The sequence below is a fragment of the Delphinus delphis genome, chromosome 20 (genome assembly GCF_949987515.2).
Source record: "Delphinus delphis chromosome 20, mDelDel1.2, whole genome shotgun sequence".
NCBI lineage: Eukaryota > Metazoa > Chordata > Mammalia > Artiodactyla > Delphinidae > Delphinus > Delphinus delphis.
The window spans coordinates 47,078,225-47,097,421 of NC_082702.1; the positions used below are offsets into that span (position 1 = coordinate 47,078,225).

Here is a 19,197-nt window from a genome sequence, read left to right on the forward strand (position 1 = left end):
TGCCCAGGGAAGGTGGGGTGAGGAAAACTTTCCGGGTGATATTTCTGTGTTTATTTTGTATTAGACTATATTTTAATTTTTAAAATCTTCATAATCAAAATAAAACTCCCTTACAAAAAGAAAATCCCAGACTCCCCTAGTGGCGCAGTGGTTAGGAATGCGCCTGCCAATGCAGGGGACACGGGTTCGAGCCCTGGTCCGGCAAGATCCCACATGCCGCGGGGCAACTAAGCCTGTGCGCCACAACTACTGAGCCTGTGCTCTACAGCCCACGAGCCACAACTACTGAGCCCACGTGCCACAACTACTAAAGCCCACGCGCCTAGAGCCCGTGCTCCGCAACAAGAGAGGCCACCGCAATGAGAAGCCCACGCACCGCAACAAAGGGTAGCCCCCGTTCGCTGCAACTAGAGAGAGCCCGTGCGCAGCAACGAAGACCCAGTGTAGCCAAAAATAAGTAAATAAATAAATTTTAAAAAAAAATCCCTCTCCTACTCTATGGAAACAAACCAAAATATGAAGAAAATCCAATGTCCTTAGATAAACACAGTAGCATTATCTACAATAAGAAAAATTGGGTACAACGTAAACATTCGACCATAATAGACATAGGTTGACGTTAAAAACAACTTATGACGAATATTTAATGCCATGGAAACACCTTGCGATAAAAGCAGACATAACTGTTCACAAAGTAGCATCTCAGACACGGACAGAGACCCCTTCCGAGGCAGGAGCAAGACCGGAAACCAGCCCCAGAGCACGGTGACCACCCCTGAGGGTGAATGGCTTCTTTTCTGTCTTCACACTTTTCTGTGTGCGCTGAGATACCTAACTGTGATTACTCTGATAATAACCTAAACATAAATCCAACGAACACACGGAGACCGTCATGCACTTGAGTAGGGACGGGCTGAGCAGGGAGGGCCCTGGGAAGCTCAGCTTAGGCGACAGATTCTTAGGGACGCCTGTGCTGGGAGAGGCTGGGGAACCTGAGTGTCCTCACCTGCTGCAGCTCCAGCTGGCCCTTCCCCTGCCGCATTATGTTGCCCTTTTCCAGCAACTCCTTCTGGGTCTTCTCAAACTCTTCCTTCCCCTGGAGGGTAGACACAAGGATGCGGCTGAGCCGGAAGCCCCCAGAGGCCCAGCGGGGTGCAATGAGACCAGCGGCCACCAGGTGGCGCTGCAGCCGCACCCAGGCTCCCGCTGTGGCCTCAGGCCCAGGGTGGGGGCAGCTTCCGGAGGAAGCGGCTCTCCCGGGCCTCCTTCACCTCCTGACCCCAGGAAGGGGCTAGGCACACTCCACACGGCCATGTCAATCTTCCCTGCCCCAGCTCCCATGGCAGGAATCACATCCAGGCCCCTCCCCTCGGCATACAGGGTCTGCCCACCCATCCCTGACCGCTGGGCCTTGGCACCTGCTGGCTCTCAGCCCGGAATGCCACTCACCGGGATGCCCAATCGGCTGGCACCCTGGCCTCTGCCCAGCGGCCCACCCCACCCCACCTATCGATCACCTTGCTTGTTTTCCCCACACCTGCTACTATCTCTGTCTTTGCTTGTACTTCGGAATTCACCTCTCCAAATCCCTAACCTCTGCCCTGGCCACGAGAGGCCCAGCCCTTGCAGGTGTTCAGGGGCCCTCCCTGGCTGGCACTGCAGGATCCCTGATGTCAGGGCCACATGGGTCCAAAGGCCTGAGACAGGCTGAGGATGGGCTTCCAGGGACCCCTATGGCCTGGAAGGTCCAAGTGAGGAGGGCACAGGGACTCAGCAAGGTCTTGCTGGGGACCACACCTTCCTTTGGCCACAAGAGCCCTCTGTGGGGGGGAATCAGGGTGCCCACGACAGGGTGGCAAAGTCAGAGCCCCGAGAGGACCAAGGGACTTCCCCAGGGGCCCAGGGAACCTGGGCAGAGCGGGCACCCACCTGCAGGTGGACGTAGTCGTAATCCTCCATCCAGCCTCCCTCACTGTTCTCGTACTGCCCATCAGGCGAGTCCTGGGAGGTGAACTTGGGGGGTGAGGGCAGGGGCCGGGACTGGATGCTGCTGGCCTTGTCGGTGGGGTTGAGGTGCAGGGGGCCACCCCCCTCAGGCCCTGGGACAGAGGCCTTGGTCCGTCTGAAGAGCAGCGAGGCGTTGCCATGCAAGAAGGAGGCCAGCTGCTTGACATCCTCGGGCACAGCCCGCGAGCAGGCCACCAGGCGGTCCAGGTCTTCGGGAGTGGCCCCCAGGCCTCCCCGGCTACTGTCAAGGGCCTGACCGTGGGCCACCAGCGTCTGGTACACGTCCTCCATCTTCTGCAGTTGCCGGCTAAGCTTGGCATGCAGCGTGCGGTCGGAAGTGTGGGCGGCATTGCCCACGGCACTGCGGGCAAACTCCAGCAGCTCGTGGACGGCCCCGTGGACGGCGGCCACGGCAGCCCGCAGGTCCTGCGCCGGAGGCTCCTGAGGCTCAGAGGTGCTGCGCCAGCCCCCACACCCGCCCGCACTGCCTGCCAGGTCCAAGAGGTGGGCCACGGTGGCGCTCACGCCCTGCTGTAGCCGTGCCAGGGCCTCCACGGCCACCTCCAGCTCCAGGGGCTCACGGCCCGGCACCGCTGCCTCCAGGGAGGAGGCCGACTGGCTGCTGCGTGTGCTGCCCGTGCTGGAGGCTGACAGGCGCTTGGTGTCGGCCGGGGCCTCTCGCTCGGCAGGGGGAGGCACCGCGTACACACCGTCGTCGGCCACGCTGCCGTTGGCTGCCTCGGGAGGAAGGACCCGCTCTCGGGGCACGTCGTAGAGGGTGCCCGGGCCAGGCCGCCGCAAACCGGGGGGCACGTCGTAGAGGTCAGGAGCCGGGGGCGGCACGTCATACACGTCCTCAGCTGGTGGCGAGTCCGGAGGGGGTGCGGCGAGCACCAGCGGGTGGCGGGTCGGGTCAAAGGGCTTGGCCTTGGCGAAGGCGGGGGGCACGTCATAGGTCTCCTCACGCAGCAGTGGGCCGTCGGGCACGTCTTTGCTCACCGATGGAGGAACATCGTACACCTGGGGGCCAAGAAGAAGTAGTCAAGGCTGCCAGCCCATCTGCCCACCCGGGAGCCTACGGGCAGGACCCAGCCACACACACAGACACAGCCCAGCGGGCACATTTGTCATGATTCTTATTCATGCAGGTTACGGTTGAGAGCCCGACTCTGGGGCCAGACCAGGGTACGAAATCCTGGCTCCACTGCTTACCACCTGTGAGACCTAAGGCAAGTGACTCCACCTCTCGGTGCCTGTCTGCTCACCTATAAGATGGGAAAACTCCCTCACAGGTTTGTTGTGAGGATTACGTGAGCTAATTCACTGCATACCTGCAAACGCTTAGTGAGAGGTCAGCTATCATACCACTACTGCCGCCACCATCAGCACCACCGTCACCACCATCACCACCCACGTGACCACCAGCATCACCATCACCACCACGTGCGTATTCTCTACTCTGTGGCAGGTACCTGGCTGAGCTATGTGCAGGCTGTATTCAGGGCGAACACCCTGGTTCGCCCAGGACAGTCCTGGTTTGTGCCTGATGCCCCCTCATAACTATCCTGTCATTCTCCTTTCACTCTCAGAAGTATCCTGGTTTGGATGATAAGTCCTGTGGTCACCTTGCTGATATCCTGTGTGATCCTCTCAAGAACCTTCTGAAGAAGGCCTTACGAGGGACCCTTTTACAGACGAGGAAGCTGAGACTCAGAGGGGCTCAGTTTCCACCTCCGTCACAGAGCGAGTGAGGGGCAGAGCCGGGGTTTGGAGGCAGGTCTCTCGATGCCCCCGGCTCTGCAGACCTGAGTCCCCACCCCAGGGCACGCACACACACTCACACCCAGAACCCCATGCACAGATCGGGCCTCAACCTGTGAGGGCCCAGCATCCCCTAAATGCTTACCGCATGATGGCTGGACGGCGGCAGGCCCTTCTCCACACTGGGGGGCACATCATACACGTCCAGCGATGGGTCCCGGCTATTGGGACCCTTGACAGCCATGGGGGGCGTGTCATATACCTGAGGGCAGAAAAGGTGCAGTAATACAAGTGCCAGGGCCATCTGAGGGGACAGAAAGAGCAGAAACCCGCAGCTCTACCCCAGGACCACCCAGGCTGGGGCCAAGAAAGCCCAGCTCTCCATGCAGGGCCAGGCTGAGGCACCCCCCTCCCCGTGCCTACCGGCCCGGACACCTACCTCCTGGCCGTACTGGCTGGGAAGCAGCCCCCGAACAGGGGGCACGTCGTAGATGTCCTGGGGCCCCGGGGCCAGCAGGTGGCGTGGGATGTCGTACTCGTCCTGCTCGGGCTGGGGGGCCTCGAACACATAGCCTTGCCCCACGCGGGTGGACACCGCCACCTGGGGGCAGACAGCCAACCGTCACCACCGGCCCTGGAGAGATTCCACCGCCCCGTGAGGTGAGCGGGACATACGTAAGGGGGCTCCCCAAGGGTGGGCTCAGAGGCAAGGGTGTGCGCATCCCTTCGTATTCCCTGCCCTCTCTCTCTTCAATGAAATGCAGCACGTGGGGAATACAAGGACCCCCACTATTTGCTTAGAGCCGTCTGGTTCTGGCAGGAAACAGAAGTGGTCTCTACAGCTGAATGACCCAGAAGGTTCCAGAGGAGAGAACATGTGGGCTGATGGAGAAGGGGCCACCCTTGAGTGAGGCGCCCCTGCTGGATGGTACCTCCAGCTGCACCCTCCTGCGAGAGGCCTGCCCAGCAAGGGGTTGTCCCTACCATATGACCCAGCAGCCACCTTCAGGCTCCAGGACAGATGCGGGAGGGCTGGACCCAGAGGAGGTGGCCTGCAGGAGATCCTGACAGTCAGGGCCTGGGGGCTCCAAGCCCTGCCCTCCTCGTCCCCCCAGCGCTCTTGGGGAGATTCCTGAGAACGGGGCCACCAAGAGCCCCCAGCCCCTCGGGGCCAGCCCTCCCGCAAATGGAAGGAGGGAAGCTGTTTTGGCAGATTGTGTGTGGGTGTGAGGGACTGACCAAGACCAGAACCAAGACCTGTATTCCCCACCGCACCACACCCTCGGGGCCACGGGGACCACCCCTCACCTAACAGGATAAGGCCTTCGTGGGGGGATGTTGGCCCAGAGAGGAGGCCAGCCCCTTCCCTCCCCGGTGCCCCTCCCCTGTCCCGAGGTGCAGGGCGAGACCGCTCGCAGGCAGTGTTGGGTGGGCAGCTTCCTTCCCTGTGGGCACCCGGCCCTGTGGGAGGGGTCAGCCCTGTAGGAGGGGCTGGCAGGATCTTCTAACCCAGCTCAGGGTACACCTCCTCCACAAGGCTCCTGGCTCAGCTCTTCTCTGACAAAAAGGCCTTTTGTTCCCTAATCAAATGGGAGGTCTGGGACAGTGGTGACTCAGGCGCTCCCCCACACACATCCCTGGGGACAGCAAGGCGGAGGCAGGGACTGCCCTGGGGCTCATGCCCCCGGAACCCTGCATCCCGTGCCTTGCGCAGCCCCCAGGACACCAACAGCCAGCTCTGCAGGCCCGTGGGCCCTGGAGGGCACCGGCTGTGTGCACGCACCGGGCACCCCAGGAGCAGCAACGACCCCGCTGAAGTGCAGGCACCATCACTTTCTGATCAGCCCAGGGCTCCGCAGAGCCTCCTGCTGATGCAGCCCCCGGTGGCCTCCCAGGCAGGCCGGCAGGGCTGGCTCCCTGTCAGCTGCTGGGGTGAGCGCCGCCAGGGGGTGTTCCAGGTCCACTGCACCCCACCCCCGGCGTGTCTGGGAGTGGTGCTGGCAGCCCTTCCCAGACTCATTTCTCTCCTCAAGCCCCAGACTTGAGTCTCCTCCAGAGCTATTTTTAGACCCTGGAACCTGCCAACAGCGGGGGGGGGGCGGGGGCTGGCGGGGGCTGGCGGGACGTGGCAGGTTGGCGGGGCCTTGAGGCGAGGCCTGAGGTGTCTCCAGGCCCTGCTGGCCTCGGAAGGCAGGTGGGGACCCAGCCCAGGACGAGGGGTGTGTGCCGCCCTCTCCACGCCCCGACGCTGGTGCGAGAGGGCGGGGCGCAGGCGGAGGGGCGCTGGGGCCGGACCCCAGGCCTGGGCCGCGGGCAGCTGGCCACTCACGCGGCTGAGTCAGTGACAGTAGGCAGCCATACTGGCCAACAAATGTTTTCTGTTAGAAGAAAAGGCAGGCAGCCACCAGCGGGGGAAAGCTTGTTAGGGAAACCAACGCTCCAGAGAGCCGCTGAGCCCGCTAATCACAGGCCACCCTGCTCCACACCTGGGGCCCCATTAGCAGAACCTGGAGCCCCCTGGGGCTGGGGGACAAAGCCAGAGTCTGGGAGGAGACACAGAGCCCAGCCCAAGACCCACAAGCTCTCTCACACACACATCTCGAGGGCGCAGAAGGCAGACACGCAGAGGCAGAGAAAACGCGCACAATGCCCACTGCCAGACGCACACCCGGACACACAGACCCAGGCCGGGCAGCTCATCAGGGCGCCTGCAGGAGTGAGAAGGGAGGCTGAAGGCTCCCAAGACCCCAGGGACGGGGCAGGCCGCCTGCTGCCTTCTGCCTGGCCCCTGACCACCTCCGCGCCGCCTGGCATCTCCCCTCGTGACCCAGGCCGGCTTGCTCTGTCACTGCCCCCCCGCCCCCCCCAAGAGCCTCGGGCTCCTGCTCTGGAAAACGGAGCACCGCTGGGGGGCCTGGGGGATGGAGGCACACGCCTGATGTGGGTCCCCTCCCTCCCAAGCTCCTGTCCTCCAGAAGGAACAAGGCTGATCTGAGCTGCGTCTCCCCCAGCCTGACCCAGTGCCACAGCTGTTCCCTCAGGCACAGCTGCAGCCCTGACCCAGAGCTCCCCGAAGAGTGACCTCACAAAACACCTCCTCCTCCGGGGGCCCCACGTGCTTCTGCCCTCAGCAACCTAAAAGCGTGGCCCAGCCCCAAAGGGTGCTGACACCCGGTGTGGCCCTGACCTTCCCCCGGCAGCCACGCGGGTCACCCTGCTCCAGGCTCCAGGAGGCTGACCCCTCCTGGCCACCAGCCTTGTCACTTGCCCTCTGCTTTCCTGGACCCAAGGCCGCACCCACCCACCCCACGGTCTTGGCAGGGTTTCCCCTCAGCAGAGCCGACCTCCAGCCCTGGAACCAGGGGCCTCAGTTGCCCAGGCTTCTGAAAGCACAGCCTGAAAGGTGGGCACACATGCACGCTCCAAGACATCTATGGCCTTACTGCCATTAGAAACCGCCTGGAGCCTGCCCGCAGCAGAAGGGGCGACCCAGCAAAACCAGTGGTGATCGTCATGATCACGCTCAGGGACCCAAAATGCTTCTGATATCTGATGTTGGATTTACAACCTCAAAATGCAAAAGTATGTGTACAAATCTGTGAAAGATGAATAGGGAACACGCTAGACAAAACATGGTGAAATCCCCCAGCGATCCCGTCTTGACTGGGGAAGCTCACCTCCAGGCCTCCTCATACATTACACATTCCCGTGACAAGCAAGCACACTTCCATGGACCATAACACAAAAGCAGCCGCGATGGAGACTGCCCAGGCCAGGAGCCATGAGGCTTCTCAGGGGAGGGCAACCAGGTCCCAGCACACAGAGCTTTCCTCCTGGGGCCATCAGCCCGGTTTGGGTCCTCAGGGACACAGGGCCTGGGCAACCCCGCCAGTGGGCATGTGCGGAGCATGCACCAGCCAGGTGAGCTCAGAAGCAGTCTGAGAGCAAAGCCCCTCGTATGGGAGGGAAACAGTACCAATGACCAAAACGTGGGCTCAAATCCACAGCCCGGAGTAAAGGCCTCACTGCTGCTCCCTGGGCCACAGGGCTTCCAGGGCCTGTCCTGGCCTTGGAGCTGCCTGGACTCAGGAAAGGAGAGGATGGAAAGGGGAAGGGCATGCCTCCCTGGGGAGTGTGCACAGTGTGAGCTGTGTGTGGGCATGGGCGCAGAAGGATGGCCTATGGCCTGTCCCAAGGCTAACCACCGGTCACTCCTCCTCCCCCAAAGCCATCTTGGGAGCTGCCCAGTCTGGGCTATCCCAGTCCAGCATGGCTCACTTCTGCCACTGGCCTGTCTCCGGCCAGGCGGTTGAAGGAGCAGGTAGGGAAGTGGAGCCAGTGACCCAGAGTCCCCTGGGGGCCAGTGTCCATGGAGCCCCAACCTGAGCCAGCCAATGACCTGTGTCCAGGTCTCCCGCTCCAAGCTCTGCCTGTGGCGGGGCAGGGCAACACTGCATGCTGAACCGCTGCCCAGCTGGCATCTGACCCCTGGGCAGGCTCTGAGGAGAGGCTCAGCGCCACGCGGTGAGTGTCCTCAGACACTAGACATGGCACTCTCCAGTCCTGCCTCCTTCCTAGGCAGACAGCCCTGGGTGTGAGGACACATACGCAGGTCTGTGTGGAGCTGAGGTGCTGGGCTCAGAGCCTTGCCCCCCGCCCAGCCTCCCACTGGTAACAGCCCACAAGGGACTTGAACAAGAGCCCCTTTCACGGTGACCCTACAATCCCGCAGGCAGTGTCCTCCCCGCGGTTTAGGAGTCACGAGCAGGGCACCCTGCAGGCGCCCACAAACACGGCCCAGGAGAGGAGAGGGTTGGGTGCGTGTGGATCTAGATGAGCTGCACCCACAGGGGGACCGTGGGAGCCCCTGGGCACGCGTTGGCTGGCCTCGCCCCTTTGTCCCTTCCTCCCTTCTCTGCCGGCTGGAACTCACACGGCCACTGTTCTGGCCCGCGAGCCCCGTGACGAGGCGGCAGAGCAAGAAGACGGAGGACCTGCCCTCCACCGCCGGCGCTCCAGGAGGAACCACAGGCTCCGACAGTCTCGGAGGTGCCACCAGCGCCACACCGCTCACCCCCAGCCATGCTACGTGAGAGAGAAATGACTCTGTCATCCAGTCCAATCTTCTGGGTTTCCAGCCACTCTGGCCCAACTGCGGCCCTGTGCTCCATACTCCGTTTCTCCCCTTCAGGTGCCTCCCAGCTCCCCTTTCCTGGGCTCCCTGCACCCTCCCCTCTGGGCAGAATGGCTTCACCAGGATGTGGTTGGGCAGGTCACTCCTACCCAACACCCTCCGCCCTCACGAAGGTTCCAGGCCCCTGGGGGTCCGTTCCCAGCTGCTGCTCAGGCCTCCGTGGTCAGGCCCCACCTGCCACAACAGTCTTTGACAGGCTGTGTCCTCTGCTGCCGACACCCTTCCACTGGGGCTTGTCAGCTGAAGGCCACCTCACGGTCCACGGCCAGCTCGGTGTCTCCTCTCGGGCTGCTCACACCCACGTCAGCAGACATATAAACACATTCCCCAGACACTCACCTCCCCCCTCGACCCCAGACCAAACGCGGAGCCGCTGCTAGAGTCCCGGAGGTCCCAAGCAAGGGTGCCTGGCCGGGCCCTGCTGCATCCAAAAACTGGGCCCAGCCAAAACCCACCAGGAGGGCTGCCTGGCCACCCAGGGAGGCCTTACCTTGGCTGGTGGCTTCGTCCCCTCCCAGCTCCGTGCATCCATGGATGGGGGGACCTGGTAGATGTCGTGTCCTATCCCAGCGGAAGGCGGCACCTGGTAGATGTCCTGGGCAGGGCTGCCAGGCCCCGGGGGCACCTGGTAAAGGTCTGGGGCTGGGCTGGGAAACGGGTGATGGGGCATCTGCTTGGAGAATGTGGCTGTCTGCTTGGCCGGGGGAGACTGGAACTGGGGGCTGGGCCCAGGGGCTTGGTAGAGGCCTTGCTGAGTCTTGCTGGGGGTGGGCACCAGGTAGACACTGTCCGGCTGGGGCTGGTACGTGGCAGGCAGCATGGGTGTGTACTGGGCTGCCGGGGGGTGGAGGCTGGGCTGAGGCAGGGCCGAGCTGGCGGGCGGGCCGGGGCCGGGCCCCACGGGCTTCTTGTCATGCATGCCCACCAGGATCTTGAGGCGGTTCCCGGGCACGATGCCTTGGCGCCCGTGCAGCGAGCAGAGCCACCAGCCATCTAGGCCCTGCGTGTCCCGCTCCAGCACCGTCATGATGTCGCCCTTGCGGAAGGAGAGCTCATCTGGGGACTCGGCCACATTGTCGTAGAGGGCTTTGGCCAGCACGTTCTGGGGGAAGAGGACACAGGTGGGCGTGAGGGCAGGAGGACGTGCGCTGGGGGCTCGGCGTCCCGCCCAGCTCCCACCCCCTCCAGGACTGGGGAGGCACCTGGCCTTGGCACCGAGAAAGGAACTAAGTAGGGTTTGGCGAGCTCCCCACGCCTCTGCCCCCGCTGCCCCTGGCGGAAAGGCCCAGCTGATCCCGGCAGTTTTTCCAATGAGCCTGGATAGTGTCTCAAAATCCTCTTGACCACAGCCATCACCTGCACTCCAGGATGGTACTCAAGATACTCTAAAAAATACTCCCGGAGTCACGCTATAAGCTGGACCTAATGCTGGGGAAGGCAGCGATAATGACAATAATGGCCACCACGTCCTGGGGAGAAAACAGGATGCACACCCTCCCAGCTTCAACTCAACTCCCTGCTGCCCCACCAGTGCAATCAGCCAGGAGGAAAAGACCAGAGAGTGGGGAGGGGACACACAGGGACAGAACAGTCATCATCTGCAGACCATATGTCATCTACATACAGATTCCAACAAACAAGAAGAATCAACAGTGCTGAGGAGTGAACCTCACAGAAAAGATGTCACCAGATAACAGAAACTACAAGTTATCCAGGAGTTAATGAAGCAAAGACTCCAGAGGAGAAAATGTAATAACAACTGGGCCAAGCTTGCTTAATAAGTTACAACTGCAATAAAAATGCCAGCCGAACATTTTTTTTTTTTGGAGGAATTCAACCAAAGGAAAAAAATCCTTCTAGAATTAAGCAGAGGAATAGAGGTCCACAAATAAGCAGGTCAATTCTGAAAATGAAATGCAAAGAGGCACTTCCTTCCTGCCGTGAGGACAGGCCACAACTCCAATCCCTAAGCAGGACAGGCAGCAGCGGCTGGGAATCACGCAGCGATGATGGGGGCAGGACTGTAACCGAGATGCTACCAGGAAAACTCACTCACCATAGGAAGAAAAGTCAATTGGGACACTTTGCCTCATGTTATAAACAAACGGTAATCAAACACCTACATGTGAAAGTTATAACCTTAGAGCTGATAAAAGAAAAGAATTGTGGGAGAATATTTCTGTGACCTTGAGGTGGAAAAAAATTATAAACAAAACCCTAGAAAAAAAGACCACAAAAAGCACAAAACATAAGGTAACAACAACAGAAACAAAGAGATGGATTCAACCTCATCAAAGTGAACGGTTTCAGCTGGGTGGGGGAACAACAGAAAGCTGACAGGGTGACAGGCCACCAAATGACAAGAGTCTCTGATCTAGAATCTGGAGGTTCTCCTACAAACAAGCGAGGAAAAAACAAGAACACCAACAGAAAACCAATAAAATATGAAGAGTTTTCTGAAGGGGAGACCAGAATGGCCAAGATGGCCACAAAGGACGTTCAGGGATCCAGCCAGCAAAGCGGGACAGACCTGCGACTCTGCTCTGTGCTCCAGCAGGTGCCCAGGTGTCTGGTGAGGAACACCAGCCACACCCCCCGAGTCAGAGGAACAAACAGGAGATCTACAGCCCAGAACGCTTTACGTAAATGTTACGAATACCTACAAAAGAACTCTATGTATTTTTCACAGACACTTGTCCAAGGGCAGATTCCAGACACATTACATTTGCATGGGTGCTTCTGGAAGAGGGACGGGAATGAGACAGGCATCAGGAATAAATGGGGAGAATAAAGCAAAACAAGGAAGCCGTCCCATATAGACTGAGGACGGCCACAGAAGGACAGCACCCCACGCCCAGCCCCGCTCTTTACTCCTGCAATTCTCCTGTTAATTCTCACAGGCACCCCAGAACCGCTGCTATGGGTTCCGTGAGTCGGCAAACCCTCCTGGAGCCGGGACACATGCTCCGTGCAGAGGCCCAGTAGCCCAGCAGCCTGTGCAGGCCTTGGCGAGGCTGTGGGGACAGACAGGAGGACCCCAGCATTGGCAGGCACTGTGCCGGCAGGCCCAGAACCTCACCGGGGACAGAGAACCGGGTGGACAGGCCCCACATTTTCAGTCCTTGGCCTCTGCTGCTTGCGCGGGTGAGGGCTCAGTCTGGGCCCAGAGATAGCACAGGGGGGCCCCAGCCAGAGGGCCAAGGTGAGTCCAGCAGAGGGCAGGAGCAAAGCAGGTGCCTGGGTGGGAAGGCCAGGCCTGTGGAGAGGACAGTGCCAGGCCAGCTGGGCACCGGCCCCACCAGCCAGGCCTCAGCTCTGGTCGCCCTCCTCTGAGTCTCCTGGGGACTGAAGATGCAGAGCCTGGTCTAGATCTGACTTGGAAATGGGACCTGGGTTCGGACCACCCTTCCCCACGTGGGCCTGGGTCTCATCCCCTGGATTCCAACTCGGGGCAGAGAGAAGTCGGGGTGAGGCCTCACCCAAGTCTAGGAGGGCCCACCTCCACACCAGCATCAGGAGCCGGAAGGAGCCCCTCTGAGCTCCGTCTCCCCTGCCCGTCACAGTGAGGATTAGGGAAGAGGACGGAACACCATCAAGGGGGACAGCAGCCCACGGGGGAAGCCGGGGCAGGCAGTGCGTGCTCCAGGCCCAGGACTGCACGCTCAGACTCGGGGGCGCACTGGCGGGAAGCCCACTCCTCCAGGGCAGCTCAGAAGGACCCAGAGGCCAGAAAGCTGGGAGCCAGGAGGGACAAGGCCCAGGGGAGAAGCCAGCCCAGGCAGGCAGCGCACAGAGAGCAGAGCAAGCGAATTCACCCTGCACCAAGGTGAGCGCCAGGGCAAGGGCCCTCGGAACTACTGGCGGCGCCAACACTGTCCACACCAGTCAGGACGGTTATCACTGCACTGAGGTATAAATGAGTCCTCAATAAAATGTCACTTGAACTTAACAACTGGGGAGAGGGTAATGTTTGAGACAATGGGGGATGCTTTTTCTTCCTGCTTCTCAGAAATTTTCAATTTGTATTTAATGAGCATTTCTTGGTTTGGGGGTTGAAAAAATATACACCCTGAAAAAGAAAACAGTGGACTACCTCCTAGGCTCCAAGGCAGGATGGGACGGACAGGGCCGAAGCAGCTCAGAGGCCAAAGCCCCAGGAGGAGCAGATGGGGCGGGGGCTGCCCTGTTGCCCACTGGGCTCATGGGTCCCATCCCCAGGCTGCCTGCAGGAAAAGCAAGTTTCCCAAATATGGTCTGCAGCCTGCTCAGGGAATCACACCCCGTCAGGGGGGCGGGACACCCAACCCACCCTCCCCCAATGACCCCAGAACACAGAGCCACCCCTCTGGGTCCCCTCAGCCCCTGCCCTGGTGACCACAGGAAGTGCCAGCAGAGTGAGTCACAGGAAAATTCCCCTCCAGCCCAGTCAAAGGGGGCAGGGTGCAGACAGAGGGGAATGCCCCTCAGAGGCCCCTCACCTCTTAGAGGAAGGCTGGCAGAGGGGCTTCGGCCAGGCCCTGCTGGGCAGGGCTGGGCTCTCAGGGAGGCTGGAGAGCTCTGCCAAGGGCAAGGTCCAGCGGGAGGGGGAAGGGGGTGGAGGGAGGGTCCCCTGGACCCAGGAGAGCTGCCCAGGGAGCTACCGGGGCCTCTCGTGCCCAGGGTGGCCAGCTCTCACCTCCTGGGTATGAGCTCGATGAGCAGTCAAGGCCAATTCCAACTGCAACTGTATAGTCCGGGGAGGCCAGAGCCAGGCTGGGAAGCACCTCTCAGGGTGGGCACGTGGCACCAGGCGCCTGGCACCAGGAGCTCCTCTGCCTGCGTCAGCTGGTGCCCCCCTCCCCCCGCCGAGCCCCCAAGGCAGGCTCTCCGCAGTCCTGGGCACTGCTGGCGCCGCAGAGCTCCAGCTGGCCAAGCACCCGCCCCTTTGGGCCCCTAAGCCTCTCCAGCTGCTCCTGACACACTTCTCCCTCCAGTGCTGAGCAGCAGCTAAGACCAGACCTGGGCCTGGCTCTCCCTCCCACTGCTGGGGACCTTGGGCAAGTCCCTTAGCCTCTCTGAGCACCCAGATCCCTTGTGTTAAGGTGACAATCCTGGTTTCATAGGGAAGTTCTTTTGTTTAATAAAAGATTCACCTGGCATCTGCCCTCTGCCAGGTGCTGGGCCAGGCCCTGCAAGACGGTGCAAGCCTAGGTCGACCAGGCCCTTGTCTGCACGGGGCTTGCATCCCAGCAGGGCAGGCAGACACAAAACGATTTGCCAGGGCAGGGGGAAATGTGGCATGTGCAACAGGGCCACTACACATAGGATGGTCAGAGGTGGCCTCCCCCAAGGAGGACATTTCAGATGACTCATGAAGACCGAAAACTAGGCGACCATGAAACCAGCCCGGGAAGGGCATGTGGGCAGAGGGCAGGCATGAGCCAAGACACTGAAATAGGGAAAGGCTGGAGGGGAGACAGGGTTGTGGCCCTGAACCGGCAGGCAGGCTGGGCCGGTCACACTGCAGGGTGCCTTGGGATGCTGCAGGGAGAGCTCAGTCCATGCCGTCCAAATGGTGGCATCCCATGGCAGGATAAGGCAAAACCCACACCACCTGAGCATTCCTGCTCTGGACATGCTCCCCAGGGCCCAGTGTCTTGTCCCAGCTTGGAGGAGCGGGGTCAGTCTACCCAGAACCTGGCTTTCCAGCCTTCCTCACTGTTGGGCCCATCAAGTGCTTCCCCCAAGCTCACAAGAGGACACAGCTGTGATCTCTGGGAGGGGCACACCACCAGGGCACCATCGCAGTCCAGGCCAACTCTGCCAGCCACCTGGGTCCAAGGCACCACGGAGACTGCTGCTGACTCGCCCGAGTCTCTGGCCGCCTCACCCGCAACCCTAGGAAACCTCTCGCTGTGTCCTACTCCTCCTTCAGGACGTGACTTGGGTGTCACCCCCCCACCCCGCCAAGAAAGCTCCCACATCCCTCCCCGGGCACCCACACCTCACTGTCCCCACCTCAAAGTGCTGATCAACACCTCTTGTTACTGCCCACTTCGTGCCCCCAACCCGGGCGCCCAGAATGGGAGGGGCCTGTCTGCTTGAGCAGGGAACGTCCCTCCGCTGCACATGCACGCCAGGCCTGGCCCAGAGCAGGGCTGAGCGTGGGGCTGCTGGATGGGCGGGTTCAGGCAAAAGCCCCCCTTGCGGAAGGTGGTGCCCTGCCCTCCCTGGGAGCCGCGTGGCCACGCCTGAGAAAGCCAGGAAAGGCCCTTTGGGCTCACTCACCCCAGAGGGAGGGGACAGAGGAGAGCCCCCTGCCCAACGCCAACACCCCCCAGGCAGCGGCCTGCCAGCCAGGCCCGCCCAGAACAACACCCTGGTTGTTGCACACGGGAGCTGAGAGGGCTGCCCCACGGCCCTGCCGGGTCTGAGAATGGCCCTCATTGTGTGCGCCAGACTCACCCGGGCCCTCAGACACGGAGCAGCTGGGCCTTGGCCGCCAACGGGCACGTGTCAGCGGCCATCTGACGGGTTCTCCCTCGGTCTGCTGCCCCGGAGAGCCCTGGATGTGCTCTGGGTATCCCCAAACCCCGACTCTGCGGGACGGTGCTACCTGGTGGTGGGGAGACTGACAGTTCACAATGATGACGATAACGCCGGCAGTGAGAGACAGGGCTCTTCTACGTACCTCAATTATCTCTTTCAACCCTGTGAGACACTGTGATTGCCTCCACCTACGGATGGAGAGACTGAGGTGCACAACAGACACTTGACTCGCCAGGGTTATGGTCAGGAAGTGGCAGAGGCAGATCTGCTGTATGACAAAGTGCAGCTGGGTGGCTCCCGGGGTACTGCTTAGGTCCATGGAAGCCAGGAGTGGAAATTTCACAGGGCTTTTCCATCCCTCCCTGTCCCCCACCCTGACATACACCCCAGCCCCAGGCACAGAGCCCCACACACAGCAGTCACTAGGGAAACTCTAGTTCTCTTCATACAAAGAACCATCTCAAACCTGGGCCAAGTTTATTTCTGGGGTATTCTGGTTGCTTGTCCCAAGGAGCCCCCGTGGCCACTGGTTACAGGCCCGACGTACGTGTGCCCAAGTGGCGGTCTACACCCACAACCGCTGCTCACTTGTGCCCTGGGAATCTCGCCGGAGGGGCAGCGGCTACAGGCCCACTGGCCAGGGTCCTGACAATCCTCTGCTCCGCCTCCCGGCTGCGATGGGGCTGGGCGGGCAGTGCCTCCTCCCTTCCCAGGAGGCCCCACACCCTCATCCTGGGTGGAACTCCGCAACAGCAGGCCTTGGCATCACCCTCCCCTTAATTCTTCCAGGACAACTGAGTGACCAGGGTCTGGGCTCAAGTCCTCAGTGCTCAGCGTGACAAGCGTGGATAAGCCCCCCACTCCAGAGCCACTCCAAGGGGACGAGGGGAGCATGGCTCCTTCCCTGCCTGCTTTGGCAGTGCCTGAGGCTCAGAGGACAGAGCAGGGGCCGTGTGGGGGTCCTCAGCCCCATGCCTGACAGCACCCAGAGGACAGGTCTACAGAACAAAGGACTAAAAACCCACCTGTGGGTGGCCACCGCCAGCAGCTCCCTCAGACAATCAGAAGCCCCGAGCTGGCCTTGCTACAGTGGCAAGAGCAGATGTCTTTGTGCCCAGCTCTTGGGCCGAAGCAGGCCCCTGGCCCCTCTCCTGCCAGGGCATCCCAGGCACTGTCCCTGCGAGGCTGGGCAGAGGAAGAGAGGTGGCATGGGGAGGGCCCTCCTACTGCAGGACATGGCATCTGCAGCCCCCAACACACCTCGGACGGTGGGAACAGGTGGGTCTGGGGCCAGGGCACCAAGGAGCCCATGTGGGTGACACGAGAGCGGAGCCCTCCACCCTCCAGCCCACCCCAACTTCTGACAGCTTGGGAGTGGTCCTCAACCCCTTAGAACCCTCACCACTGCCACCCAGCCCAGGGAACCGACCCAGGCTGACAGACCCCAGACATGTTTGAGTAGACCGGCTTGTTCAGCCTTGGGATTTGGTCTCTCAGCAGAGGGCCCAGCATGAGGTTGACCTTCACTTCAGGGACAGTACCAGGCCCTGGTAACCCACCGTGGCCAGCCCCAGATATGCCACTGGAGGGGCAGAGGCAGAAGCCCGGGTGGGACAGCAGGGACTTCACTCCTTACGAAGCCTTAGTTTCCCCACCTGGACATCTAAAGCCTCCTCAGCTCTGCCCCTCTAGCCCTAAGTGATAGCTTTCAGCAGCCCTTAGAGCAGCACCATCTGCTTCCGCAGGGATGGAGGAGGACACACTGGCACAAAAAGCAGGGTTCTCCAGCTCAAAAGAAGTACCAAGCCCCTGACTTCAGGATACGCAATGGAAACAGGGGACTGAGACGGGGCCCTGCCCCTCCACCCTCTGAGCTCCTTCCACGGCAGGCTGGTACTCTGCCCCACTCCTCACTCAGAGGTGGGAGGAAGTTAGCACAAGGAGATGGAGATAGAGCCAGGGCCTCTCCCCAGTGCTAAAGGGCCCAGCCTGGCCCCTGGAGGGAGGCCACTCTGTAGCCCCTTATTTGGGGGCCTTAAGGATCCAGAGGAGGAGGAATTTGGCCAGTGTCTCTGCTGGAGAACGACCCTGTCCCGCCCTACCCTACAGCCTGCCCTCCAAGCATGACTCTAACACTGCTCCTCCCCCTTCCACCTGCTGGCTGGTTCTGGCTGCCCCAACTGGCTGTGGGCTCCTGGGGCATGGTGGAGGGAGTTCTCCAGGCCTGAGAGACAAAGGGTGGTGGGATCTCCTAAAAGAATAATGGAGGCCAGGAGGGGGCTACTAAGGCACAGTTCTGGAGCCAGAGAGACCCCACCAAGTTGGCAGCCCCAGTAGAGCATGGCAGCACCCCAAGGACCAGAGCACCCTCAATCCCAGAGCAGGGGGAGCACGTGGCTAGAGCATGGGGCCATACCAGGAGACTATGTTCTGGATACGGTTCTGTGAGGACAAGTAACTGCCCCTCTCTGTGCCTCAGTCTCCCCATTGGTACCATCTGTATGACTCGCGGGGAGAGCAGGTGTCTTAGGGGCCCTTCCTGATTAGGAAGGATTCCCTAGTGGCACTGCCCTTACTTCAATCCCTTGCCCAAGCCTGGGGAGATGATGCCAGCCCACAACGCTAACGTCTCTGTTCAGCACAAGCGTAAAAGTCACCCTCTTTTAAAAGTCACCGGGAGCTGAGGGTGACTGCCTTGGCAGAAGCTGGGGCTGCCCTGCCCTGCCTCCACCCGGCACCTACAGGACTCCTTCCTTGCCCACGGCAAGCGGGTAGTGGGTGCTAGTGCCAGGAGAGCTTGCCGGCAGGTCCTCCCAGACCTCCCTTCCTGCCAGTCTCCACCTGCACCTGGGCCCTTCTCCTGCTTTTCTAAGCCTGTTAGCCCTGCCATCCCTCCACTCCCACCATCAGCTCTCCACCCCGGAAAGGAAAGAGTCATGGGCAGGAGGCGTGTTCCCCAGCCCAGGGGGATGAGGAACATCTCCCTGCCTGGCTGAAATCTGCACAGCAAACCCAGAGAGTACCTCCCAGCTTAGACTCTTCCCCATGCTAAGAGTGCCAAGGAAGTAACTCTTCCTCATGCTAAGAGTGCCAAGGAAATAAACTCCCTGTTCTCAAGATCAGTTAGGAAGCCACTGCTCCTACCGAGGGATGGGAGACCCCAACATCTCCCCAGACTCTAACCCCCGCACACCCCCTGACCACGCCCGGCCCTCAGCAAATCTCAGCTTCTCCGAATCTTTCAACACCGCTCTGGGCTCTGCAGCAGCAATGAGGGGCTGGGCGCCCGGGCTGCGGCCACCCGGGCAGCGGCCCCGCCCCTCCCCAGCTCCCACGCTCTACCCGCGGAGGCTAGGACCCCGGGATCGCGGCGCGGCCCTGGACTCCCCTGCCAAGACCCGGCTCCTACAACCGTTTTTGCAACCACGGTAGGTAATAACCGAGAAGCTCCCGCCCTGGGTCCCGGAATCCAGCGCGGGCGGGCCGGGGGTTAATTATTAACTTCTCCGTGGACACCCGCGCTTGCTCACCCACCCCTCAACCCCTAACCTGGGGGCATGGGCAGCCCTCACTCCAAAACACACGGATCGCCACCCTGCTTCCTGGAAGTTCACGGTCCAAAGGACCTCGGACCGCTCCTCGTAGCGATGGAAAGTGAGGCTCGGAGACAGGGCTCACAGGCCCAAGGTCACCCAGCAGGCAGCGGC

At 61.1% G+C, this 19,197-nt stretch overlaps 1 protein-coding gene across 4 annotated transcripts in view; it reads right to left on the minus strand.

Annotated features, from left to right (window-relative positions):
* BCAR1 (BCAR1 scaffold protein, Cas family member) overlaps positions 1–19,197 on the minus strand; it is a 35,464-nt gene that overhangs the window by 3,021 nt on the left and 13,246 nt on the right. For 3 of the 4 annotated variants that reach the window (XM_060000138.1, XM_060000137.1, XM_060000139.1), the window contains exons 2-6: positions 9,453–10,064; positions 4,208–4,369; positions 3,914–4,030; positions 1,930–3,027; positions 1,007–1,096 (exon numbers count right to left, since the gene is read on the minus strand). In XM_060000138.1, coding sequence (XP_059856121.1) covers positions 1,007–1,096; positions 1,930–3,027; positions 3,914–4,030; positions 4,208–4,369; positions 9,453–10,064 — 2,079 coding nt within the window. The remainder of the gene's footprint in view (positions 1–1,006; positions 1,097–1,929; positions 3,028–3,913; positions 4,031–4,207; positions 4,370–9,452; positions 10,065–19,197) is intronic. The other variant, XM_060000140.1, reaches the window with a different exon arrangement.